Below are 25,602 nucleotides of genomic sequence, written 5' to 3'. Positions count from 1 at the left end.
TCCATGTTATGCTAGAGATACACTGCCACCAGTGGTGGAATCCCCTTTACTCACACTGGGCGCCACTGTAACGGGCATTGTGAAGTACCGTCCTTAGGGCGCGCTCTACCACCCTTGGATTCCACCCTGATAGTCACTACCACTGACTACCAGTGCTACTGGACACTCTCTCACCAAGGGGTGATACATAATGGCTCAGACTGGCTGGAAGCCCTATGAAAGCCTCACCCAGGCTCCCACCAACCTGAAGGAGGCCATTGACTGGGTCCTCAGGGTAACTGGTAAGGATGGTAAGAAGAATGAGAAGAAAGACAACGCACTCCGTAAGTCAATAGTACACCCAGTAGCTCCCACATGACCACACAGACTGTCTGTGCTACCTCGCTAAAGCAGTGAAGGACCTACTGTATGACGCCAAGGACCCGGGGTTCCCTGGTCCACACCCTGACAGGTACTGGAGTGACCTGCTCCTAGAGCAAGAGAAGGACATTGCCCAACCAGTGCTCCAGGACCTGGGACTCCTTAGTGGTGGCAGCACTGGCACTAGGGCTGCCAGTAGTACCTGCGCCGGTGGCACCGAGGTCATAAAGACACTGATAGACCACTTGGCACTGGGACTACAGAAGTGGGTTGGGTGGAAGGATGAGCGAGATGATTGTTGTCTTAAGGGAGCAGGTGGAGAGAGTAAGGGTATAGGGAAGAAGTGTAAATGTGCTGGTGGTACTGGTGGTGGTGTTACCAATTGTTGTTCCGGTGGAACTGCTAGTCACGAGTGTGAAACGTGTGGTACCAGTGACAGCGCTTCCAACAAATGTTACCAGTCAGCCTACAAGAAGGATAAAGCCTTATGGATTGACATAGTCAGTGGTACCACTGGTAAGTACCCATTGGTAATCATGTGAAGTAATGGTGATGTAGGTGCCGGAGGAAGTGGAAGTGCTGGTAGTGCAGTGGGTGGTAAAGGTGGTAGTGGTGTAGCAGGTCCTCCTGCAGACCTAGTGAAAACCGCCCAGGGTACGTTATTGTAGCAGTACTACCGACAGTACTACAGAGGTCCACCTCCTGGCCCGTATTTTCCTAGGGTCAGTATGTCTCATCTGGAGTGGACTCAGTCAGTTGGGGTTCCTAACTAAGGAGGGGAGTGGTGGCAACAAGGAGAGGTGGAGCAATAGTAATCTACACGATGAGACTGTGAATCTCGGCTCATTCATGGCGGCCATGGGCTATGACCTGGATAGGTTGAATCAGGACAGTAGTGGAGGTAAGTACTGCCTAGGGTAGTCATGTGGACTTATGGTGTGGTAGGTAAAGGAAATGGAGAGTTTGTGCAAAAGTTACTATCCGGAACGGATATAAAGTGGCAGGAATTCAAAAATGGCGCAGACAAAAGTACGTTACCACCTCCTCAGTAGTACCAATGTGACCCAGATAGTGTAGCTGAGTACTATAGCACTATCTATGACAAGGCGAAGGAAGCACTGAAGAAGGACAATAAAACTGAATCCATATGCAATGACTACCCCCTATTGGTACTCCACATCCTGGCCAGTGGGTACTTCAGGGCAGGTAGTGCCGGGGCTAATAAGATCATGCTGGCGCCTTCGGCGCCTACTAAGAAAGAAGAAACTCCCTCTTCTAGGAAACCCCGTCACCCACGAACAATCCGTGAAATCCTATACTGGCTAAGTGCTCTGCCCTATAGTCAGGGATACTGTGGATTGGTGACAAGGATGCAACACAAGTATCCCCCAAAAGATGGAGTACCAAATGAAACAGTAGATCAGATAGAACTCTACGATACCAGTGCATCTAAGGCTAGTACCACTCTCCAGCGTAAGGATATTACCCACTACCTAATGGCCGCCTGTGGCTACTGCCCACTGGTCCTCATCGGGATCCAGGGGACCATAGAGAAGGAGGTGGACAAGGCACAGCCGGCAGCACAAGGTACGTGATATAGACACTGTTATAAGGGCGCCAGGGGCGCAACAGTGCCCTAGGGGTAGTCATGTGGAGTCATGGTGTAGTAGGTAGTAGTGGTGGTAGTGCTGGTACTGCTCAGAGTACTAACAAGTGCCCTGAACACAAGAAAAACCCTAGCGCTAAGAGGTGTAAACTAGGAAAGGATGCTGCCCAGGCATCGGCAGCTCCCCCGGCAGCTTCCGCCAACGGAGAACTCAAGGAAGGTGAGGTCTGCTACGGCGGGTACCACCTGGCAGTAAAGGATTTCGGTAAGTACCCTAGCAGTACCACTCCCTAACACTATGTGCAGGCCCCCTCCATGGGATGTACGCCAATGGGCTCTTTGGCTTCCAGATGGACGGCTCTCCCGCCCAGTGCCTGGACCAACTGAGGGTATATGTCTACCACTGCTTCTACCAGCTCTATTTCCTGAGGAAGCAATGCAAGGTGGGAGTGGAGAGTGGAGCTGTGCTGGGCTGGAATAGTTGTAGGTATGGTAGTGGAGTGAGTGGTAGCAGTACAAACGATTGGCGCTGTACTGCAGAGACCCAAGGTGAGTAATAAAGGGAGTAGTCATATGGAGTAATGGTGTAGCAGGTGCTGCTGGAAAGTGTAAGTGCATGGATAGCACCAGCACTGACTCGCCATTGATGTCATTCCTATGTGATGGACCAGGGAAACTGGTGTGTTTTGATACAGTGGGCAAAGGTGTGGATGATTATCCACCTATTGAAACGCATTGGACCACTAAGGATGATAATCTGCCGGGTCACTTTGGAACGAAAGAGTTGGATTACCCCAAGTTATGTCCCGTTCCAATGGGATGGCAAGCAGAAACAGGTACTGGAGGTACTCAAAAAAAGGAAAACCACTTCAAAGGTACGTCCCAGTACTCTATATTGTCCCCCTAGTATATATACCACTACTCTACATACTACCCCTACTGTATATACCACTCCCATATGGCACCCCTAAGGAACTGCATATATACACTAGGGGCACCCCTTGGGCGCCACAGTAACCAATAGTGACTCATGGTATGCACAGATTTAACCACTGGAACCCATAAGACAGAGCAACTTACAGGAGCTCAAGCAGGTACGTCCCACCCTAGTTCCATAAGGGCGCCACGGTAGTCACGTGGACTCATCGTGTAGCAGGCAAAGCCACTTACCCTATCCACTGCACTGGCAGGACACTGTCACTGCTTCTGGAGTACTACTGTGACCCAGAGAAGTGCCAGAGTGGCACCCTAGTGGTACTACTGAGGCTACTGGCCTGTATTACTCCCACGGTGCCACGGACTCTGGGTGACCTCTTTGGGTTCTATTACTATGTAGTCTATATTGGGGGAAACAGTGCCAGTGGTGGAGAGGGAGTCAACAAGGCCCTAGGGATATACGAGAAGGAATCTAAACTGCATATGGCGTCTATTGGTGGTGGTCCTGATGCAGTGGTCCAGGCACTGACCAAGTGGAACGGTAAGTATACATACAGGGAGTAGTACTGGTCTAGTGCTATAGGGGCGCGCCACAAGGATAGTACCTGACAGTGTCCGTCACGGTGGCGCGCACTGGTAGTGTAGAGGGTAGTGATGTAGAGTAATGGAGTAGTACCACTGACAGTGACTCATGGTGGTGTAGGTGACAGTAGTAGTGGTGGTGGATGCAATCACAGCACTACGGATGGCTCCCTAAAGACCCTATTTGGCTGTAGTAGTGCTAGTGGTGGCACTAATAAGTGTTGTCCATACCTCTCTCCTTTGAGTGGCCAGCAGTATGGCCAGTTGAGTCCAGCCATGGCCGGGACCTACCTGTCATGGTTGGTCTATTTGATAGAGGGGTTCAGGACAGCAGTCTCCTAGCCATGGTACTGCCTTCTACATTACCCCTTTCAGGTACAGACAGAACAGGATCAACAACTATCACTCAGAGCACAAAACTCATAGTAATCACTAATGACAACACAATATCACAATTCAATCCATTATGTGCAACTCATTGGATCCAATACCATAGACATACAGTGTGACAACAGTCATATGGAAACAGATAAAAGCATTTTCCAGATGAATACAGAAAACCATTGACATTTACACTGGATATTATGATTTAATCACAGTCTTTATACGTACCAATGGCAAGGGTGTAACGGTAACATGAAGCTATTGAATATCCAAGACCATTTGTACACATCATATATCAAAATACACGATAATGTACATTACGCGCTATAAAACACTGTATACTGAAGTATTTATATGAGAAGCTAATTTAACCAGAAGAATTTAGTGTATATAAACTATTCCTAGGGGGTGACTTTTCATATACCGTAATAGGGAGGGAGTACAAATTTAGCAGCTAATATTCACCAAAACTAGACTATTACTTTGCGATCTACTTTATCAGCTACTGTACGGGCTAATGTGCAATTTTCTAGCCATATTCTAAGCCGTGTCTGAATGGTCATGCCACCATATAGGCATTTGGATCACGGGCACAGCTTAATACGTGAGACTGTGTTAAATGTAAATGCTAATACACTGCTAGTGATGATGTAGAGCTAGTCAATGCCTATGGGATGGGTATTCAGAGGCGGCCGATGTGATAAAGGCTCGACAATATGGCAGAAGGCAAAAAGGAACAAAATTTTTTAGATTATGCTGCCAATTTCTTGAAAGGTCTCAGCTTGATGCAGCCTTTGAATTTGTGCCTGCTGGGTTCGTCGTTTGCCATGCAGAGGTTCGGATATGGCCCTGATGCGGTAGGAATATTTATTGGCATGTGTCATAATTCCATGGAACTATTTTATTTGTTCTCTGCATTAGGCGCGTTGGCTATATTTACTTCTTTCCAATCGTACGGTGAAAAAACAAAGAATATACAACGGTACTGTTCCATCCTAGTTTCATGGATCATTGTTGCTGTTAATGTCGTTATCCTCAAGGCGTTTGCTTGGGGAGAAGGTAATTCAAATGTAGTTCTTTACTATTGGGCATTGGTAATTGCTAACTTCGTAGCAGGCATTGATGATATGATTATTTACGACATCTCATCGGATAACATACCATCATATGACCTAGGTGCATCCTGTACCGGAATATTCGTGGCCTTGTTGCATGGTATCACAATATTTATTTTACACAAGATTCGTAAGGATGTCAATTATTGGCTCGTGTTAACGAACATTGTTGTTATGTTGGCTCTATCATTTATTGTGGCCATCGTATGGAGTTATTATATTTCCACCAAGTTAGGTGATAATGCAGAAACGCCACAACCGAGTAGTGAAAATGGAACTTCAAAATGCAATGGCCAATGCTCATTTTTGAACGCATATTGCGGCGCCTTTCCTATGATGGCAGCTAGTACCATAGGCTATGGGTTTATATTTGTAGTTTATCCTCTCATCTCTCCATTCGAGATGGTAACGTTTGAACACAGATACCCAATTCAAAGTCTATGCACTACCTTTCAAGCGATTTCTGGTATAAGTATATGGTGCCTTGCTGAGAAAGCAGATATGAAAAAAAAGTGGGAAGGTAACAAACGTTATTATTACCTACTATATCTCCTTCTCATTCCATATCTGGGCATAGGGATAATGTTTATTGTGATTATGCATTACCCTTTGTCGACAGTAGCGAAGCTTGTCCATATGAAGCCTCTGATTGTAGGATTCCTGACAGTATTCTTTTATTTTTCTGGTAGAGTAGTAATTAATTCGTCGACTGCAGCCATTGATGGGAATGCAAAGCCCTCAAATGGTGCAAGTGATGGTAAAGAATGCAAATGCAAACATGGCTCCACTTTGTCTTCAGTAAATTTGGGTATAAACCTTCTTGTTTTGAACATTACCAAGTATATATCGGAAGCCTATATACAACAATTTATAACTACAAGAAATGCTTACAAACCTGGAGAACCATGGCCAACTGAAGGAATGAGCGTAACGGATGGTTTCCTATACTGGTTGTTCACCGGTATAGAAGAAGGCTTTGTAAGCTTTAAGGAATCGTTTGACCAAAACGTCAAGGGTAAGCTGGAGCATACCCTTATGGTAGTCAATTCCGAGTTATAAGGATAGGACTATGCATGGAGCACACTATTTGTGCTTATGAGCCATAATAGTATATCGGGTCGGTAACACATGTAACTTCCCGGGCGTAATACACATTAAGCGCCATCAATGTGTTACCTTTAATCAGCATGGGTTGATCTAACTTCAACAATAATGTGCCATACCAGATGTATGGATTTAATATAATGTCATTTATTATGTGATAAGTCTTTATGTAGAGTATTTGTTGATAGCGTTATTCAAAATGACTATTATGGGTGATTGCCATGTAATGCCAGATAGGTATCCGTATAGATTATTGTCGCGTTCAGCTATAACCAGGTGGTATTGACTCGTACTTTGGAACACTGTACATGATTCAGAAACCATGGAGTTTCGGCTAATATATTTCACTAATAAGCGATTACTAGAATGATGTAGGTAGTTTTCAATAGATATCATCAGCTTAGCGTATGATATAGGAATATAGCACGACTGGGTAAAAAACACCTTCTAACATTGTTCACATGAGAATGCCGTTATGCTAGAATATCCGGTAAAACTATCATTAAAGCAAAAGGGGTTGATAAGAACTGAATCGTCTGAGTATTAAATGAAGCAACTGTCTAATGACATTGATCTCAACACGTGATACAACTTATGGCACAGAGAAACATTAACGTCCATTACGTGTCGAGATGGTACTATACAATGATACTCCACAGCACTGCTAGTAATTAACTAGGTCAACAGAATACAAACATAATGATCTAAGGCCTTCTGGATCTTGCTCTAGACTTAAACATACATGATACATTAATCGCTATCTCCGGCCATATTGTATCATTTGGGGGCCCGTTATCACAGTTTCTTAAAACTTAGTTCTAAAAAGTCGCCATATATATTACTCCTTTAGGGGCTACATTATTATAGTATCTGATTTGTCTTTTTATTCTGTAGTGTTATCTGGACTCATCTACTCTTAGTGGGCACATCGCAGTTGCAGTATTCGGCAGGATGTGTGCGGTAGTTTGTATCTAAAGTATATGCGTAAAGATTAGAATAACACTGTGCCATATTGACCATTCGATTGTTTCAGCTTTATTAAGGTGGCCTTAAGCATTCCTATACTCCAGTCAAGGGATACAACTGTTATTTTGGATTTTTTGTTACTCTCCAATACTCAAGATGGACTCTATTGTTGGCTTGATTGGTATTTTCTACTTCCTTGGCGTCAGCGCCAACTCCCCTGAAGGTGATGCTACTGTGGACACTTCGACCAAAGGAGTGGGCAGCAAATTCTTTGGCAACAAGAAGGCGATGATAATAGCCGGTGTTATACTGGTTTTAGTAATTGTTGTTTGTGTTTCTATTTGGAAGTGTAGTAGTAATGGTAGTACTGAACCTGCGTGGTCTGCCGGTATTGTCATCGGTGTCCTTGCCATAGGAGGCATTTTATGTTACATCTTCAGGAACAAAATTCGGAACTTGTTCACTAAAAAGGCAGCTGAAGAAGTTGTAACATCGTGATGTGGTTGCAGTCAGATTGGATCGATTCAACTGTTGTCTCAGGGGTTTATGTAGTGTATAAGCAGGCTTTAATCTGTGTTCTATCCGCGGTAGTGCTCTAATTGTAGTTTGTGGTTTATATGTATGAGATGTATCATTTGATGACATCTGATGCGTATTGTAGAATTCTAATGATCCCTGTCATCAGATGCAACAGAGATTTAATGGTGCTTCATTGATTGGATATACGTAATATTCGTCTAACAAACTGGCAATATATAGTAAAATATAAGTAGCAACTATGTGATTTCAATGCCATCACATATGGAATAACACGATGTGGTTACGTGTCGAAGCGTTACATTCTTCAATAGATGACTGTGGAGAGGATGAACAGACGTAGTAGCAATTGAAAAGAATAACGCTGCTATGCCTAGGTTTACCTACCTTATAAAACATATATCATTTCAACGAATTATTAGTCTTCACCTTATAAAGGTCAGAGCCGCACCTTGAAATTCAACTTCTCTCTGCTCCATATAAAGAGATGACTCTATATAAACTGACAATACCTACGGATCACGTATTCTATCACTATGCAGCTGGTACTAAACTATCGTAACTAAATATGGCCCGTAAATGTTAATAGTTACCTTAATATCACTGACACAGTGATAATGTATGCATAAACACGGCTGCCTATCATGCAATAAGGTCTAATAGCTTATACTACATTAATTATAGTAATCTCTTCATTTTAACTGCATTAGTTGACGACCTTTAGTCTTTATGTGTTAAAATTCCAGGGCTCAGTCCCGATAGTATAACAAACTACATTGCTGGGTGTAACCACGAATCACGGAAGACACCTCCTGATGACTCCGGTCCCCGAAGGTTGCATTCACTACCCGGTGTCTCAACGCCTGGTTCGTACAAAGGTTTGACATCCAGCTCATGGCCGTTCTTAACGAGTCGTTCGTCACGTGCCTGCTTCATGAACGCCTTGATAACCTTCATGGCATTGCCCTTGAAACCGAAGATTAACATTACAACGAATACCACGAAGCCGTAAACGAATATGGCTATTGGGGCAATGTTTTTAAGGTCGCCTGCCATTCCGCTTATATGACCATGATGTTTCGCCCCCAGGGCTATCAAGGTGGATACCAATAATAGGAACAGTAGCGCGAATATCCCGAAAGTGATTACATCTGGGTTATAGTACTTGCACAACGGCCTCTTGGCATGGATGTACAAAAACAGTGCAACCGTAAGTATATATAGCATAGCGATAAGGCCTACGAGGGTCCATTGCTGTTGCACAATCTCTGGGAACATTGACAGGCATACTGATATCAGGATGCCTACGACAGTGCCAGTCAGAAATATGAACACAGCATCACACTTGGTAAATGACATGCAGCATAAGTTTACCTGGTATGCACTGATGCACAGTCCAATCACAAAAATGTAGTTAGCCGCTGCCATGAACCTATGGTGATGCCAGGTGGTGTCCTTATCTCCATAGTTAGCATTGTTCTCTTTTAAATCATATAGTGTATACGCATGGGCAGCAAAGACCAGCATATATATAAATGCAAATGTATAGAATACCTTCTTGTTAAGCGTCATGCAGCCCCCGAAGCAGTGTGTCTTCATGGCACATATAATGAACCCGAACATTGCCAATAGCTCCAGGCCAGTGAATGCCATGGCACCATAGGGACGAATGCCTTGTTTGTCTTCTCCTAGCGTTGCGTCTTTCCCTGGCATCACCACTATGAACACTGCAAAGAACGCGGAGATGACTACCACGAAGCCTAGTATGAACAGTCCACTGTCCCAAGAAGTCCAGTGGAGCTTCATGAATCTGCATTTGTAGCCTAGAAAGTGGAGCGCTAGATGACTCAAAACGATAGCTATGCTCAGGGCAGTCATATCAGCGTTTTTATCCTTGAACTCTCCATCCTGCATAGCCTTCAACTGTATAGCCTCCACAGTAGCCATCAGCAACATTGCCATACAGAAGCCAAAGCCTAGGATTGCTACCAGGATGAACAGTAGCTTAGCGATGGGCATGAGGTACCTCACCTGATTAGCCACCTTAGGGGCAGCCTCATCAGAGTAAGGGCCTATACCAGCCTTAATGTCTGGCATCTTGGCTAGATATTGGCAATAGAATCCCGGGATATTCACATGGAGTCGATGCGCCAGTGTTCCCCATACACCTCGGGAATGACATGGAATACTAACATTACAGAGTGGTAATGTATTAATAAATGGGTAATAATTGCTAGCAATACTCTTGTAGTGTTATATATTAGTGTAGTGATGCTCAATATTGCTGTAGTAGTATTCAACGGTGTCGTAGAAACGATACCCTTTAAGGAAGGATAGTAAAACGATCTAGCAGTAGTGCTAGATAGGCCAAATTGAAGTAGTTTTATCACAGTGAATCATCACCGGAGTATTGCTGCAACATGGCAACTGCATAGCATTATACAATGTACGTAACGTGATAATATATCCTGTATGTACTGTCTAGATATACTGTATATACGAATGCAAGTAGTATTGTAGTAAGCTGTACCTTTGATCTATTCAATAGGTCTGTGTTACATGGTACATTGATTTAATGTCTATAGGTGCATGAGGAATCCAAGAAAACTGTGCTCTATATAACCTTGAATATTGTATCATCTTAGTGTTATAGCTCTATCTAGTGTATTGGAACCTCTTTGTTGTAGTAACACCATGGTGTATCTCTGCTATATATAGCAGCTGTGGTCCATAGTGTAGTGAGTTCTCCTAGTAGTGTCCCTTCGTATTGCGATTGTACTGTATGTTATATGTAGGGTCAATTGATAGTATCGCTTCCGGATCTAGCTTGATTACTAATGATAGTGACCTGTAGTGATATACCCTAATTTTACGGCCGACCACTATTGAACGTTACAGTAGACACATGTAAAATCTACAGGGGTAGATCTAACACAACAATGAATATTAATAGAGCTGCGGTGCTTATAGGTGTCAATAAGCGTATTGGTTGATACTGTTAGTGCACGTAATCTATGTATAAGTAGTGCTACATATGAAGCCGTGTATTCTAGTACAGTAGTCTATAGACTGATATTATGATAACTGCGTTTTCATTTAAATACACCATAATGGATCATTTACAAATGCGAAAAAATATCATGGTAGACACCTTCACCTCAAACCTGGCATAGTAAATGCGAAATACTCCCTAATACGTTCTTCCACTGCAGGATCTATTGGTTTGTTGACATCTTCGGGAACACCTTTGGCCAGATCGCTTGGTAACGACTTAATTAGAAGAGATCTATTTTCCGGCTTGGATTCCAGAAGCCATTCAACGGCAGACAATGAGAAATACGTCCAAATATACTTTTCATATACGGACGGTATTGCCTTACGGCAATCTTCTGGAATTACTGCAGCCACGTCGATTGGTAACAACTTACGTAGGGCAGTTCTGTTTTCTTGTTTGGGTAACAAAAACCATTGAAGGTCACGCCGTGAAAAATACCACCGAATTTGGTTCATTAATGCAGTCGATATGGGCTTTTTGCAGTTCTTTGGTACCAAACGAAACAAATACCATGGCAAGTCGTGACAAAGCTGTTTTCTGTTTTCCGGCTTGGGTAACAGATACCATTCCACAGAGTATTTGGGTGGTTCATCTGTCGCAATCTCCTTTTCACTGTCGGTATTATCTTGCTCCGGTACTTTTACAAGTTCAGTGGCCTGTTCGTATTCCTTACCAGGGATTCCGATGTCTAATCCTTCTTGCGTGGGTTGCTCCTGGGCTACCTCAGTAGATGTGGCAGTGGCAGACAGCCCTAAGGCCACCAATGCACAGAGCTTCCATAACATGTTGAAGGCTACCATCTTGTTAATATTAGTAGAGATTGATCTTACCAACTGTCGGGCCTATAGTTGTTTTAATGCCCCATCTATAGTACAAGTGCCATGCATAGTACATGCGTTACTATGGAAAATACTTCTCTAGAATGGTTGTTGCTATGTAATTTTGACTAGGTAAGGTAGAGTGAATTTAATGTGGAATAAGACATGGTGATGTATTCCTGGGATCTCTATTGTCGATACTTCAACATACCCTGTCGCAATATACACTAGACACGACAATATCATTATGACAGTTTCCATAGAGTTATATGTTACTTTGCTATTGTATGTTACCAATGGATGGGTTAAAGATTGACTCTTTATTGTTCATAGGAGATTATGCTCGTGTCCTCCTGGCAGCCAGTTATGTAGACAAGTGCTATATAAGGTATGTACACAAGTGGGTTCCCGTAAAGTGCTATCTTACAGCATTATTGTACAATACTACCCTGTGGTTTGAATTCATCAAGAAGCGGTAAGGATCCTTACTCCCTAGGAAATGGTAAATGTCTAGGCAGTAGTGAATTCCTATCTATTGATGAACCACTAGTTCCCAGGTCACTATAGTAACAATGTCCATTACAGTTACATATGCGTGGTTTCTCATGAACATCCCTATAATCCTAGATGGACCCCAAAATAGCATTATACGGTGTCATTTACTTGTCTAAATGGTACCACATGGCACTGTGAAGTGCCCAACCTAGCAACATTATAGAACTATATTCTATAAAACCCCTAACATTTATTATATTATGTCACAGTGCAACATATTGTACACTGAACACCTGTGTGGTGTCCAGTCAAACAGTGTCTAGCAATGTTGCTAATATGCAGAAGATCTCCCCATTGTTACTATAACACTATATATCCTGTTCAATCATTGGCAGTCTACCCAATAATACACTATCTACCCTACAACACTACAAACCCCCAGATACACCATATAACATAAACTCTATAAACCCCATACGGGGTATATGCCCTACAGCACCACACCCTACAAAACTATTTACCCTATAACACCTTACCTCATGGATTACTGGCCATCATTTGCTATCTGTTAATATATCCTTGAAATGTACATTTCCTACCATGATCACTACATAAATACACTATGCACAATAGTACTGCTCAATGTACTGTCACTTTACATTAGTTGTGATCATGACAATATATGTACTCCATAGAATGTTCATGCTGTCCATGTACTGCATAACGTAAGGCCACTGTTCTATATATTCAGTACAATAAATACTCAATACTTCTAGGAAAAACTGTATCTGCACTACAATATAACTCCAGCATATTAAATGTATGTCGTTTCTAGAATATATACTCAGCGATATATCTAAGATTTTGTTGGTTAATCCACATTTTTAGCATTCAACTTCTTCAAAGAGCTGCCAGAGCTCCCAAACCAGGACTTAGGATTTATTATCCACTTACAAATAGAAACAATGAAGTACACTACCACTATTACCACGATCGCCACTGGTCCCACCCCGGTCATCAATCCAATTGCAACGATAACCACTACTATAAATGGATTCATATCCCACTTCCATTTTCCATCCTTGTCCAGTATAATATAACCAGCAGACCATTCACTTAATTTCTCTTTCCACCCCTTCTGACTCTCCTTGTTCTTTCCCACTTCATCACTAGTAGTACCTTCCACTACCACTACTTCCTCACCAGGATCATCACCTCCAGTCACCTTCTCTGCCATGGCCCATGTGGTACCGTGGTAGTGGCCAGTCACTGAGCTCAGTGAGTCCAGTTTAGTAGGTGTCCAGTCCAGTGGCCATAGGGCACCGAGGGCTACCAACAGGACTGGGTAGACCAACATGGTTACGATGGTAGTGATGCAGTGGTGGGAGATGGTGGCTTAGTAGTAGTGATGTGGAGTAGTAATGGATGCTACTTAGTGTGCTTAGTAATCTGGACACAGTATTACTCCATAATAGTGGGGAGCACTCAGTAATTCTAGCAAAGAATGAATGCCACGTGATGTTACTCAGTAGAACTGCAGAGTGCTAGATAATTACTAATAAGTTACAAAATCATAGTTATATACCGAGTGAGACACGGTGGTATACGCACCACCCTAGATACCCCAGTCAGGTACCTTCCATATGGCGGGAATATTGCACTACTATGTATGAATACACTTCTTTGCACTACATTCACTGTATTAGCTAAATGATGGTCGTTTAATAATCTTATACGTAGTTATATTCCATAGAACCTTTCTACTTCCTCACGTACTACGCCAATACTCCATATGACAGTTGTGACCAAGGCGCCCCTTAGTATATAAAGTGGACTAGTAAAACTCACCCTTACTGTAATGCAACGCTTCTACATCACAATAACTCAACCCATGCCTATACAACACCGGTAGTACCCCGGTACATGATACGACCGACTGGCATCCACATTGACCGCTTCCCTGTCCGTGCTCACCCTTCTTGCACCTATTGGGGTCGCATTGTCCTTTACACGCATTGCATTCAATCTGAAGGAATGCCTCAGAGAGTGACTCTAGTCCTGAATGAAGTGCATCTGATAGGTACAGTACCCATGAGAGGTATGTTCCACCGAAAGTGGCACTCACTGCGGTATAGAGTTCACCGGTTAGGGGGGAGAGGTACTGGCAGTTCTTAGTGAGTCGTGAGAGGTTACTAGTGGTGGCACCGGCACTGGAATATGGAACGGCACTACCAGTGCCTTTGTCCCCTTTAATATTTATCAGTGCTTGTCCTACTGTGCCTCTATACTGCCCTTCATCATCGTCCTTCTTTCTTATCCACTCTATTTGTTTTACTACATCCCGTAACCCAGAGGCACACCAGCCGCAAAAGTATTTCTCCTTGTTCTCCTCAGATGTCTCACTGGGATTCCCTGTGTGTTCACACTTCTTTTCAACATCTCCCTTCTGTGGCATCCCTTCCTCATTGTTTCCTACACCACCCCTAAAGAACCCAAAGACATCACCTAGTACCTGTGGTGTGGTAGCACTGAGTGCTGCAGTGACTCTCACTAGTGTATAAACACACGACTGCATCATGTTCTCATTACTGAAGAAGTATAGTATGCCATAAAGGCGTGCTCCGGTAAAATCACTGGTGCTGCCCTTGTGGAATTGCCCTCTGAAGCCCATGGGCAAGGGGCAGCACTGACCTGAGCCATTACAGTGTCCCAAGTGGGATGCAGCGGGTGGGTACTCTGGCTTGTCGTCTTCTGGTATTTCTTTACAACTAAAGCCTGGTAACCTGTCTTCCAGGAATGCCTGGAGGGGGGAGGGGAAGCCGTCCATGTACTGTTGGTGACATTTGTCACAGATCTTGGACTGTGGCTGTTGGCCACATTTGGTAGAGTGTGATTCACATGGAGTGCATTTGGGAGAGGTGCATAGGGATATGAGCTTTTTGATGGCATTGAGTAGTGTGGTGTACTCGTGGGATATCGCCTGCTGAATTATGTCTTCTAATTTAATATCGGATACATATGGATCCAAAACTGTATCTAGTGCAAACTTGTCATCTTCCACCTCTTTCTTTTTCAGCGCCTGGATTTCCTTTTGTAATGCCTCCAATGCCTCACGTACTCCATTGATAGCCTCACTGATCTTGTTCTTACCAGGATCATATTCACCCTTACTCGTGGCCTTCTCTAGTCCCTCACCCCCAGTTACTGAATCTATCAGTCCACTACCACTCTTCGTCAGCTCCCCTAGTTTCTCCTTAGCCTCATCTAGTTTCCCAGTCAGCCCACCATTCCCATTCACCGTATCTAGTCCCGTCTTAGCCTCCTCCAGTTTCTGCTTAGCCTTCTCCAGTGCCACCTTCACCTTCCCTATCGCCTCCTTCTTCTTCCCTTCCAATGCCTCCTGGGCATTACCCAATTGTACCACTACATCACCAATCTTCTGAAGTACTTTCTTTAGGGCCTTTGGAAGCTCTGAAAGTTTCCCATTGAGCACCGTTTCCAATCCCTTCTTTAATCCTTCAACCCTACTTTTCCTATCATGTTCCATGGGGTTACACCCCAGGCACATCCAGCTAACTACATCCTTCCCAAGCACTCCACTGCCATACCTACACTCCCGCCATTTACCTCCTAGAGCAACTTTCACAGCACACTGCTTCCTAAGGAAGTACAACTGATAGAACAGAGCCCTAATGTAGTGGACCACCTGGTTGTATGCTTGGATGGACACAGTGGGATAGGTGAATCTACATTCAGTGTTAGCATAGAGGGAGTGGATGGCAGGTTCTTTGGTGCCTTTAGTGGCACTGTGTAATCCTCCTTGGATACCTATGAGTACCAGTGGGCAGTACTGGGTCACTGCTTGGAAGTGGGCAAACAGGTTGTATTCATGGACGGTAATTGGAGCTGAACGGCCTGTTTGGTGAAAGGAAAGCTGTTTTTTCTCGCCAACCATTGGTGCTACCTTCTTCAATACTTCCTTGGAATGCTCCAGTATCTGTTTATATGCCTGACTATAGGGCAATGCACTAAGCCAGTATAGGATCTCCCGAATGGTCTTGGGAGTTTTATTTTCCGCCTTCGGCGGAGCTTTGTTCTGTAACCCGGTAAAGTAGGCACATGATAGAATATAGAGCTTGAAGAGGGCACCACATTTGTTGGTGTTTTCTTCACTAGTACTAGAGCTGCCATTCTTGAAGACAGTACCATCCTTGCAAAATGCACCCCTGTCTACGGTATGTATATATCCAGCATAGTTCATACCAGCTGGTTGTCTGAATGTATTAGCATCAGTGTCATTGCCATGGACTCTTTCGGCACTCCACTTACCAGTATCCGGGAATCCCAAATATAACTTATCCATAATCCCATCCCATATGACCTTGTCAAGTCTATTCTGTGGCCCATGGTTATTCAACATATCCTTAGGAAACCCTAGGGCCTGTAACCACTGGGATAGTGTACCATCATCTAGACCACTGCCGTTTAAAATGTGGTTGTTCCACCGTGGGCTACTTTTATGGTACTTGCCTGTCCAATACATATATGTAATGCCACTCCAGATGAGACATACTGAGCCTAGTAAGTTACGTGCAGCCACCGCTCGCTTTTTACTAGTTTTTCTATCGGACCATTTTGGCCATACTAGGTATTCTTTACCAATATTCCATTCGTAAACTAGTTCTACCTCGTATGCTGACCTATAGCTGTCTTTGTGTTCACGAATTCTAAGACTATTCTTCCCATTTTCGATACAGCTACACTTTGCGTTTTCCTTACACCCATCACAACTCGTACAACAACACTTGCAGCATTTGCCTTCTTTAGCGCATTTACACTCCTCGCCAGCACTACAGCCACCAGTACCACACTCACACGCCTTCTTCGCCTCCTCATCAGAGGCACATTTCTTGCACCCCCTGCCCAGGTGGTGTCCATTCTTTTCATCATCCGCCTTGGCCACGTCCCATTTCATGCATTCACATTTGTCACACTTGTTCTTCGCCTCTATATCCTTGAGATACTCGCACTCATTTTTGCCATGTTGATTCCCTTTGCCATTAGTCCCCTTGCACTTGTCACTGCTACCACTGCCCCAACACTTCTCTATCTTACTCCACCCAACGAGTGCACTGAGTACCTGTGCCAGCTGGTCTATATAGGTCCGTACTACAGGGGTACCACTATGGCATTATTAGATGACTACCCTGAACATCTGGCACTATAATACTCAACTTTCAGCAAAAGTACTGCTAAATTTCCATGAATCTTTTACTAAAAGTGTCACTAACAATGCTATCAAAATTTTATGGATATTTTATTAAACTAGCTTCTACAGTGTCATTACTACTGTACTGAGTAGTGAACGTTTTGTGTTTTCTCTGAATACGGTTTAGTCCTGTAGTAGGACATTCTATTTCTATTGGGGATAACATTATATAGCTATTACCGTATCATGGTGACTAGCAACGTCTTGGTCACTAGATAACCATTATATAGCTACTTATTCATTAACTTCGTCGTTATCATATCAGTGATTACTACCTCGTACTACAGGGATTCTGCATTAGAATGTCTAGAATACTATATAACATCAATAGTGCAATATAAAACCTATTATTACCTATAACAACGTCTATGATTCTATATAACGCTTATTATTCCTTATAACATGTCTACAATGCTATATGACATCCATAACATTACATAACAATGTCTATATTGATATATAATATCTTCTACATAATATAACACCTATTATCCCTTACAAGAACACCTACAATCCTACATAGCATCCCTAATCGTACATAACACCACCTATTCCCTATTACAACCTCCACCATCCACCACCCCTACCTCCACTCCCTACATAACCACACTGCCTCACCGCCACTGAATACCTACCCTACCCTTTCCCCTTCCCGTGATGCCATCATGGGGCATCACCACTTGAGCCCCTGTTGTAATACGCCGCCTATTCCACTGGGTACCACCGAATAGTAGTACTCACTAGTACCGGTAGTGGTACTGCCATAGTGCTACATCACAGCACCTCTCCATATCGCTACCCTTCACAATGTCTTCCCAAGACACTGTAGAGGCACTACCATGGTACCAATGGATGTTCATGGTGGTACTGGTACTTGGCGTTGCCATGGCAGTGGCGCTCATAGTACGGACGGTATTATTAGCCACGGGATATGGTAGTGGATACGGCGGTGACGGTAATTCAGATCCATTATGTAGTACCTTGTCCTTCATGGTACTCCTATGCTATATAGGACTCCACCTACTAGGGTACTACTGCCAGTATGTGAAGACGCCACTATGTAGACCCATGAAGGCGCTGATAGCCTTTGGGATGATACTTGTGGTCACTGCATGTTACGTTACCTTCACGTTGACCACGAATTATACCCAGAATGCTGACAAGACGGCCTATATCGTAGTGGCCATATCGTGCCTACAGGTAGTGGCTTTCGTAGGATTTGTGGTGACTTTGATATTCAATGGATGCTTCAGCAAGGATATGAGTATTAAGCAATGTGTATTCTACGTCCTGGGATCAATAGCCACTCTGTGCTACATTGGATATATCGCCAGTCTGCAGTGGTATTATTACTATTACGCAGGGGCGTGGCACTCGGATACAGCCAACATCAGGAACAATACTACTGCCTGTTTCAAAATACTATCGTCGCTGAACAACGTATTGCTAGGTTGCAGTGTGCTGAGTGCCTACCAGGTGAACATGTGCTGCACCCCGTGGTCCAGGTGGGATGTCCTCCTCTTAGTACTCCTGGGTAGTGCCCTAGGGGTATTACTAATAGTGATAATCAGTGGTACTAATGGGCAGATTGGCATATATGGGTACTACAACGGCAACACTGATTTCTATTGCCTAGTAGTGCTCCACCTGGTACTACTAGTGGCCACTCTATTAGTATGCCACTATCGCATGCCATTTCCAGGCAAGTACGAGCTGTGGCGTTGGGATCTGTCACTGTGGGACACTATGCTAGTACTGCTGGTACTAGACTCATTAGTGGTACTGGTAGTAGCGGTAGTACAGAAGGACCAGACTGAGAATTGCTCTGCCCTCTTAACCTTACATGCCATTGTATGTGGCGCTGCACTTGGTATAGTACACTTCAAGGAACCCTTGTCACAGTATTGGCCCAGGGACCGAGTTTCTTGCGGAGTGCTCAGTTTGGTGTCGCTAGTCACGTGGATAGGAGTGGCAAGTTATCATGACAAATTATTATCTGCAAGTAGTACCGATTTAGACGCAAAAGTTTATTGCCTAGTGGCATACGCCATCATCACATTTGGTGGTGCTCTATACTATGGCTTCCGTAGTGGCCTTGTCCAGGGCAGATGCTTCACTAAGAAGAGCGGTAGTAGCTCAACACAGCTACAGGGTAGTGATGAGGCAGTATCGGGAACAGAAAGTATTGCCAATAGTACAGAAGACATAGTAACCGAAGTACCGTTACCAGAGGACAACACTGCTCTAATGTAGTTTAGTTAATCGTTAGTAGTCTGTTGTTATTACAGATACAGTCTAGAGAGGGTGTCGCTAAACGTGTGGATACCATTCTAGCTGGTTGGAACATCCAGGGTGGTTAGAAAGATTAACTATAGTACAGGTTATTGTTATCAGTGGTGTGACTTAGTGCAATGTAGCATCAGGGGTATGACCTATCTGGTTCCATTGATAACTAACACAGACAATAGAAAGGGTACATATTAGTGGAAAACAATAGGATTGCCAAACTGTGGCAAGTAAAAGACATTACCGTTTAGTGATATCCTTTTCAATGGAAGTTTCCGTCTACCGGACTAGTGATATTGATCTGATGAGCGCCTAACAGTGACACAATCACAATAATAGCATAAAACATAGATAGCCATAGCGCATTACATTAGGAAACTATATAGTAGAGTAACCTTTATTTCTTGGCACATGTACCTTACCTGGGGCACAACGACAACATCAGGTGCAACAGTTAGCAATCTCATCGCTAACTGTTTCCAAAAAACATGGTAAACGTTAACAGATTACCAAAACTCTGTGTGGTTGTGGCATTCGGGCTCTCTGCCACGGTCACATCTACTGATGTAGCCAAGGAGCAACCAAAGAAGGAATCGTTCGTCAGCAGATTCTTTGGTAAAAGAGACAACTCTACTACTAAGTCCCATGAAAAAGCGATTCCAATGAAGACTAAAAGTCAAGAAAACACTGATAAAACTGATCCACCCAAGTACTCTCTTGACTGGTATCTATTACCGAAACCAGAAAACAGGGATGCCCTATGTTATATTTTACCACATGATTTGCTCGATGCTCTGCCAGAGGACTGTAATGAACCAATAGAACCTGCATTGGAAAAACGTATTAGGGAGCGTTTCTCCAGGATTGAGAAGAAGCAGCGGCCAACCGTCGCTATGCAAGATTTCCCGCAGCTAAATAACGACTCCGGGACTTCCTTTTTTGTAATGCAGCCATTGTAATATCATATTACTTAAACATCTGTCAGTTACTAGAATGCTACATGCGTTCAGCTATGCCACATCACATATACATGTACTAACCACACTAACATTAACATCCACAGACACTCTCTACTGCTATGTTAATAACACTAGTCATTAGCACATATATATATATATATATACTACTCCGTAGTTCCCCTGTTATGGCCCACTATGGTACAGCACACTAACCACGGTATCCATAATGGCCCATGGAAGTGACTTCGTTATAGAGTACTCTACAACAGTGATATCCAGTGATATTACTAAATTGTGTATTACTCTAGAGTCTAATACTCTTTATATCACCACCCCTAATGTACACCACCCTCTCCAGTAGTGTATATCACTACCTCTATCAGGATATCCACAGTGATCACTACAAGGGTCCTGGAAGTGATTTACTAAATACCCGCTGACTAGACTATTCTCTGTTATAAACACAGATCAATGCCTATCAACTGCCCAACCTACATTTTAACCAACTATCCAGAACCCCACCACTACACCACCCCCACCATTTAAAAAACCCCACCAGGGTAACACCAACATAAATTATGGCCCCACTAAACAGACCTTAGTGAGGGGACATTGTCTATAGTAATGGGTAGATTAGTGACAGTGCTGTTCAGAGTTTAAGAACAAGTGTAGTGTATGTTAATTAGATACTTTTATGGAATATTATTAACAATGTTTGTAAAAGTTTCATACAAGTTTAGCAGCACTTTTGCTGGAAGCTTAGTATAAAAGTTGTGAATGTTCAGGGTAGCCACCGTAGTGTACCGAGGTCATAGGGACACTGATAGACCAGTTGGCACTGGGACTACAGAAGTGGGTTGGGTGGGAGAAAGACAAGGAAGTCTGTTGTCTTAAGGGGGATAATGGAATAGGAAAGAAGTGTGGTACTGGCACGGGCTGCTGTGGCGGTCCTATTGGTGGTAGTCATGAATGCAAGCAGTGTGGTACTGGTGCCACAGCTAACGCTGGCAAAAAATGCTACCAGTCGGCATATAACAAGACGGATGCCCTATGGACTACCATAGTCAATGGTCCCACTGGTAAGTAGCCATTGGTAGTCATGTGGAGCAACCCTCTAGTAGGTGCCGGAGGAAGTGGAAGTGCTGGTAGTGCAGTAGGTGGTAAAGGTGGTAGTGGTGTAGCTGGCATCCCTGCAGACCCAGTGAAGGCCGCACAGGGTACGTTATTGTAGCAGAACTACTAACAGTACTACAGAGGTCCACCTCCTGGCCCGTATTTTCCTAGGGTCGGTATGTCTCATCTGGAGTGGACTCAGTCAGTTGGGGTTCCTAACAGGGAAGAATGGTGATAGGTGGAGCAAGGAAGCTAATCTACATGAGGTGGACAAGGGTCTCGGCTCATTCATGGCGGCCATGGGCTATGACCTGGATAGGTTGAATCAGGAAAGTGCTACAGGTAAGTACTCCCTAAGGTAGTCATGTGGGAAAGATAGCAAACAACGTTGTTCTGTTGATACGCATTGTGATTTTATTATTGCTATTTAAGTGGTACTATCGAGTACTACTGGCTACTACTACCCTATACACCACCGCCCTCCACACTACCACCACCCGATAAACCACCACTACATTATTTCCCCTTTACTATACCATATAAAGGCTTCCAATCCCCCACACCCTGTGCGAGGTATATGCCCCTGGAAGTCTCTCCTAATGGTGTCTCCAGCTTATGACACCTGGATTAACCACATCACCACCACTGGGTACCGTTGGGTACCACCCTAGTACTACCATGGAATCCCAGAAATTCGTAACTAATTAGCTACTACTAAGTACTACTTTGTGGATTCCTATCGCATCATGGAAACTAATACTTGTACTACTATAGTACTAGTACTACTATGGCTCTACCTATGCATCCAGGCAGTGGGCTCATTGGTGGCTTTGATAGAAGAATTCGACGCTATGGTGTTACTATCCAGCATTACTACACTATCTACTGTCTTACTCGGAGTATGTCTATGGCAATGCCACAAGGCAGGGTACCTCGTATCACCAATGACCTGGTACCACTGGGTAATACTAGCATTACTAGTATTACTACAGGTAGTGGCAGTGGTAATGGTATTACAGGAGCGGATAGGTTTGCATTTAAGTGATTATTTATTAGGAACTTCGAAATATTATATTTTCGGTATTACAGGGGTATTAGCGGTTACACTTGGTATACTAGGTGGTACCCTATACTGTGGCTGGAAATGTAACTTATTCTGTAGACCATGTTGCAAGAGCCAATACGTATGTTATGGTAGTGCAATAGTGGTAGTACTTCTGATCCTGACATTGGTGGCAGCAATAGCCTCGCTAATTGGGATCTATGGAGGCAAACCGCTTAACGGAAGAGCGCCTAGCGAGTTATCGTCTCCTCAATACCTTGGGAAAATGTTTTTACCCTGTACAAATTTCTATGCCATAGCGTTAATCTGGACTACTATACTCAAGCTACCATATACGGTCCCGGAGGTTGCTACACTCATGGCATCAGCACTAGCTGTGTCTTCTATGGTGTCATTGGCAGTATTTGTCAGTACTATGGAGCATACGTCACCGCAATCTAGAGTTACACCCTACTCCTTCTTAGCGGTGCATCTAGTTTCCTTGGTAATTACCTGGTACTGCCTGGAGTATAAGGGGATATTCCATTGGCCCAAGGAAAACATGTGCTTCGGGGTATTTGCAATAACAGTGATACTTGTAGCACTGGTAGTGATAGTTATACAGATTGCTATCAATGACAACGAACTTAACGGTGTGGAATACACCCTTCTGGGCTACTCACTACTACTGATGATACCAACACTGTGGTATGCATACCGATGTGGTCTTCTTAGATGGTGCCTCCCCAAGAAGAAGGGTCTGGAGGCTACTAACACTACTGAGAACACGGTACCAGACACTGATATCGCAACTGAGTAGTACTGTCAGTGCTATCAATACCACCCTATTAGATTGAACGACCCAACTTTGGGTGGCCCAATATAAACTGGAAGATCCCCTGTGGATGCCTAATTTCTACTGTGTATATTGTAGATAGTGGTATTTGGAAATTAGTGAGATTATGCAATAATAGGCATTCAATACCTGTACTGCAGTAGCGTAGATAGTATCACTGGATACCACTATACACTACCACCGAATACTACTCAGTATCACCACCATCGTAACCATGTTGGTCTGTCCACTCCTAGTGGTAGCCCTAGGTGCCCTATGGCCACTGGACTGGACCCATACTAGACTGGACTCACTGAGCCCAGTGACTGGACATTACCATGGTTCTAGTTGGGTCATGGCAGAGAAGGTTGCTCAAGGTGATGATCCTGGCGAGGAAGTAGTGGTAGTGGAGGGTACTACTAGTGATGAGGTGGCAAAGAACAAGGAGAGTCCAAAGGGGTGGAAGGAGTGGTGTAAGGATAGATGTAGGGACTGGGCTATATTAGGAGTAGTACTGGTAATAGCATTAGTGGCAGGATTCGTGGTAGCAGCTAAGTCGGGTTGGTGGGCTGGTCTAATAGCAATTGTGATAGTGTTAGTGTCGATAACAGCAGTTGCTATTATACAAAACTGGAGCTACATAAAGGATAAGTGTATTTCACAACGCAGTGGAAAATCGCTGAAGGGGATGACTGCTAAAAATGTAGATTAATGTACATCATCTAAGAGGTACCCCTGGGCATGTGACCTATAATCAACGTACATTTAATATATTAAAGGTACACTGTAGTATGCATAAAGTGCTCCCTAGAAGCATAGAGTATCTATTGTAATGTATATGTACAACACTAGCATTACTGAGTGCAGTAGATAGTTCATATGAATATCCAATAGCGTATATCTATTATCACGTATGGTACTACTCTGCATATAATATATGTATAAATAGGTCATGGCATATTGCACATACGCCAATGAGATATTAACAGATAGCATGTAATCTTCCAGGTATATAGTAGCGGTAGTAGTACAGTAGTCGTGTGATAGGCTGTACACTACTATTGGATACCCATTGTCTCACTGACTGTCACCACATAGGCTCCTAGTCCATACTCCGCCAGAGTGAGATCTGCTAGGAGAGATAGAATAGGCCAGGGCATAGAGTGCTGTAGGCCATAATGGTGTCCCTAGGGTTACCCGTATATGTAGTGCACCTAGTATATCTCTGGGTAGCCCACCGGGAGCTCCTAGGGTGAATGGTATAGGTGATATGGGGTAGATAGAGTGATGGTGGATGACTCACATGGGGTTGAAGTCATGTGGTGTTCCTGGGGTGAGAGTTATTGTTGGGCAGATCACGTCTGGGGATATTAGGGTTTATGCAGTGTGGTATTTATGGGGTGGAACGAAAATGGAGGTAACATCCATATGGGGTTCATGGTTCATATGGATAAGAGATGTAACAATATTAGGGTTTGGGATATGGAGTATGATTTGTATGAAATTAAACGAATATAAAGGTAAATTCCAAGTGGGGTACATGGTTCATATGGGTAAGAGATGTGACGGTTTTAGGGTTTTAGGGTTTAGGGTTTAGGGTTTTAGGGTTTAGGGTTTAGGGTTTAGGGTTTAGGGTTTAGGGTTTTAGGGTTTAGGGTTTAGGGTTTAGGGTTTAGGGTTTAGGGTTTAGGGTTTAGGGTTTAGGGTTTAGGGTTTAGGGTTTAGGGTTTAGGGTTTAGGGTTTTAGGTTTAGGGTTTAGGGTTTAGGGTTTAGGGTTTAGGGTTTTAGGGTTTAGGGTTTAGGGTTTAGGGTTTAGGGTTTAGGGTTTAGGGTTTAGGGTTTAGGGTTTAGGTTTAGGGTTTAGGGTTTAGGGTTTTAGGGTTTAGGGTTTAGGGTTTAGGGTTTAGGGTTTAGGGTTTAGGGTTTAGGGTTTAGGGTTTAGGGTTTTAGGGTTTAGGGTTTAGGGTTTAGGGTTTAGGGTTTAGGGTTTAGGGGTTTTAGGGTTTTAGGGTTTAGGGTTTAGGGTTTAGGGTTTAGGGTTTAGGGTTTAGGGTTTAGGGTTTTAGGGTTTAGGGTTTAGGGTTTAGGGTTTAGGGTTTTAGGGTTTAGGGTTTAGGGTTTAGGGTTTAGGGTTTAGGG

The 25,602-nt window shown here is 43.6% G+C and overlaps 12 protein-coding genes across 12 annotated transcripts; 8 read left to right on the top strand and 4 right to left on the bottom strand.

The window, feature by feature from the left end:
* Positions 1 to 180: 180 nt before the first annotated feature.
* On the top strand, positions 181 to 3,834 carry BBOV_III000090 (variant erythrocyte surface antigen-1 beta subunit). Its single transcript, XM_051767817.1, has 12 exons — positions 181 to 323; positions 367 to 876; positions 919 to 1,014; positions 1,052 to 1,261; positions 1,306 to 1,389; positions 1,429 to 1,947; positions 2,031 to 2,231; positions 2,273 to 2,515; positions 2,560 to 2,841; positions 3,010 to 3,060; positions 3,123 to 3,443; positions 3,606 to 3,834. The coding sequence occupies exons 1-12, from the start codon at positions 191 to 193 to the stop codon at positions 3,824 to 3,826; spliced, it is 2,871 nt and encodes a 956-aa protein (XP_051623374.1). The 5' UTR covers positions 181 to 190; the 3' UTR covers positions 3,827 to 3,834.
* Positions 3,835 to 4,344: 510 nt separating this feature from the next.
* On the top strand, positions 4,345 to 6,202 carry BBOV_III000080 (putative integral membrane protein). The gene has a single exon (XM_001611095.2). It carries the CDS (start codon positions 4,585 to 4,587, stop codon positions 6,040 to 6,042), a length of 1,458 nt encoding a protein of 485 aa, XP_001611145.1. The 5' UTR covers positions 4,345 to 4,584; the 3' UTR covers positions 6,043 to 6,202.
* An 858-nt stretch (positions 6,203 to 7,060) lies between these two features.
* Positions 7,061 to 8,265, top strand: BBOV_III000070 (putative integral membrane protein). The gene has a single exon (XM_051767167.1). It carries the CDS (start codon positions 7,210 to 7,212, stop codon positions 7,549 to 7,551), a length of 342 nt encoding a protein of 113 aa, XP_051623373.1. The 5' UTR covers positions 7,061 to 7,209; the 3' UTR covers positions 7,552 to 8,265.
* Positions 8,252 to 9,697, bottom strand: BBOV_III000060 (putative integral membrane protein). Its single transcript, XM_001611093.2, has one exon. It carries the CDS (start codon positions 9,685 to 9,687, stop codon positions 8,362 to 8,364), a length of 1,326 nt encoding a protein of 441 aa, XP_001611143.1. The 5' UTR covers positions 9,688 to 9,697; the 3' UTR covers positions 8,252 to 8,361.
* A 951-nt stretch (positions 9,698 to 10,648) lies between these two features.
* On the bottom strand, positions 10,649 to 11,467 carry BBOV_III000050 (SmORF protein). The gene has a single exon (XM_001611092.2). It carries the CDS (start codon positions 11,443 to 11,445, stop codon positions 10,744 to 10,746), a length of 702 nt encoding a protein of 233 aa, XP_001611142.1. The 5' UTR covers positions 11,446 to 11,467; the 3' UTR covers positions 10,649 to 10,743.
* Positions 11,468 to 12,755: 1,288 nt separating this feature from the next.
* Positions 12,756 to 13,544, bottom strand: BBOV_III000045 (putative integral membrane protein). The gene has a single exon (XM_051767646.1). It carries the CDS (start codon positions 13,313 to 13,315, stop codon positions 12,830 to 12,832), a length of 486 nt encoding a protein of 161 aa, XP_051623777.1. The 5' UTR covers positions 13,316 to 13,544; the 3' UTR covers positions 12,756 to 12,829.
* Positions 13,545 to 13,777: 233 nt separating this feature from the next.
* Positions 13,778 to 17,213, bottom strand: BBOV_III000040 (variant erythrocyte surface antigen-1 alpha subunit). The gene is made up of 2 exons (XM_001611091.2): positions 17,165 to 17,213; positions 13,778 to 17,107 (listed from the first exon to the last, which is right to left on the bottom strand). Exons 1-2 carry the CDS (start codon positions 17,171 to 17,173, stop codon positions 13,793 to 13,795), a joined length of 3,324 nt encoding a protein of 1,107 aa, XP_001611141.1. The 5' UTR covers positions 17,174 to 17,213; the 3' UTR covers positions 13,778 to 13,792.
* Positions 17,214 to 18,014: 801 nt separating this feature from the next.
* On the top strand, positions 18,015 to 19,490 carry BBOV_III000030 (putative integral membrane protein). Its single transcript, XM_001611090.2, has one exon. It carries the CDS (start codon positions 18,035 to 18,037, stop codon positions 19,478 to 19,480), a length of 1,446 nt encoding a protein of 481 aa, XP_001611140.1. The 5' UTR covers positions 18,015 to 18,034; the 3' UTR covers positions 19,481 to 19,490.
* Positions 19,491 to 19,991: 501 nt separating this feature from the next.
* BBOV_III000020 (SmORF protein) lies at positions 19,992 to 20,485 on the top strand. The gene has a single exon (XM_001611089.2). The coding sequence runs from the start codon at positions 20,002 to 20,004 to the stop codon at positions 20,470 to 20,472; it is 471 nt and encodes a 156-aa protein (XP_001611139.1). The 5' UTR covers positions 19,992 to 20,001; the 3' UTR covers positions 20,473 to 20,485.
* Positions 20,486 to 21,181: 696 nt separating this feature from the next.
* On the top strand, positions 21,182 to 21,957 carry BBOV_III000015 (variant erythrocyte surface antigen-1 beta subunit). The gene is made up of 4 exons (XM_051767493.1): positions 21,182 to 21,234; positions 21,272 to 21,551; positions 21,594 to 21,689; positions 21,727 to 21,957. Exons 1-4 carry the CDS (start codon positions 21,184 to 21,186, stop codon positions 21,945 to 21,947), a joined length of 648 nt encoding a protein of 215 aa, XP_051623716.1. The 5' UTR covers positions 21,182 to 21,183; the 3' UTR covers positions 21,948 to 21,957.
* A 359-nt stretch (positions 21,958 to 22,316) lies between these two features.
* On the top strand, positions 22,317 to 23,467 carry BBOV_III000010 (putative integral membrane protein). Its single transcript, XM_001611088.2, has one exon. The coding sequence runs from the start codon at positions 22,332 to 22,334 to the stop codon at positions 23,445 to 23,447; it is 1,116 nt and encodes a 371-aa protein (XP_001611138.1). The 5' UTR covers positions 22,317 to 22,331; the 3' UTR covers positions 23,448 to 23,467.
* A 225-nt stretch (positions 23,468 to 23,692) lies between these two features.
* On the top strand, positions 23,693 to 24,214 carry BBOV_III000005 (putative integral membrane protein). The gene has a single exon (XM_051767200.1). It carries the CDS (start codon positions 23,698 to 23,700, stop codon positions 24,172 to 24,174), a length of 477 nt encoding a protein of 158 aa, XP_051623750.1. The 5' UTR covers positions 23,693 to 23,697; the 3' UTR covers positions 24,175 to 24,214.
* The last annotated feature ends 1,388 nt before the right edge of the window (positions 24,215 to 25,602 follow it).

The sequence above is a fragment of the Babesia bovis genome, chromosome 3 (assembly GCF_000165395.2).
Source record: "Babesia bovis T2Bo chromosome 3, whole genome shotgun sequence".
NCBI classification, from domain to species: Eukaryota; Apicomplexa; class Aconoidasida; order Piroplasmida; family Babesiidae; genus Babesia; species Babesia bovis.
The sequence above is the reverse complement of the archived record's forward strand: the minus strand, read 5'-3'. Positions and strand labels throughout refer to the sequence as shown.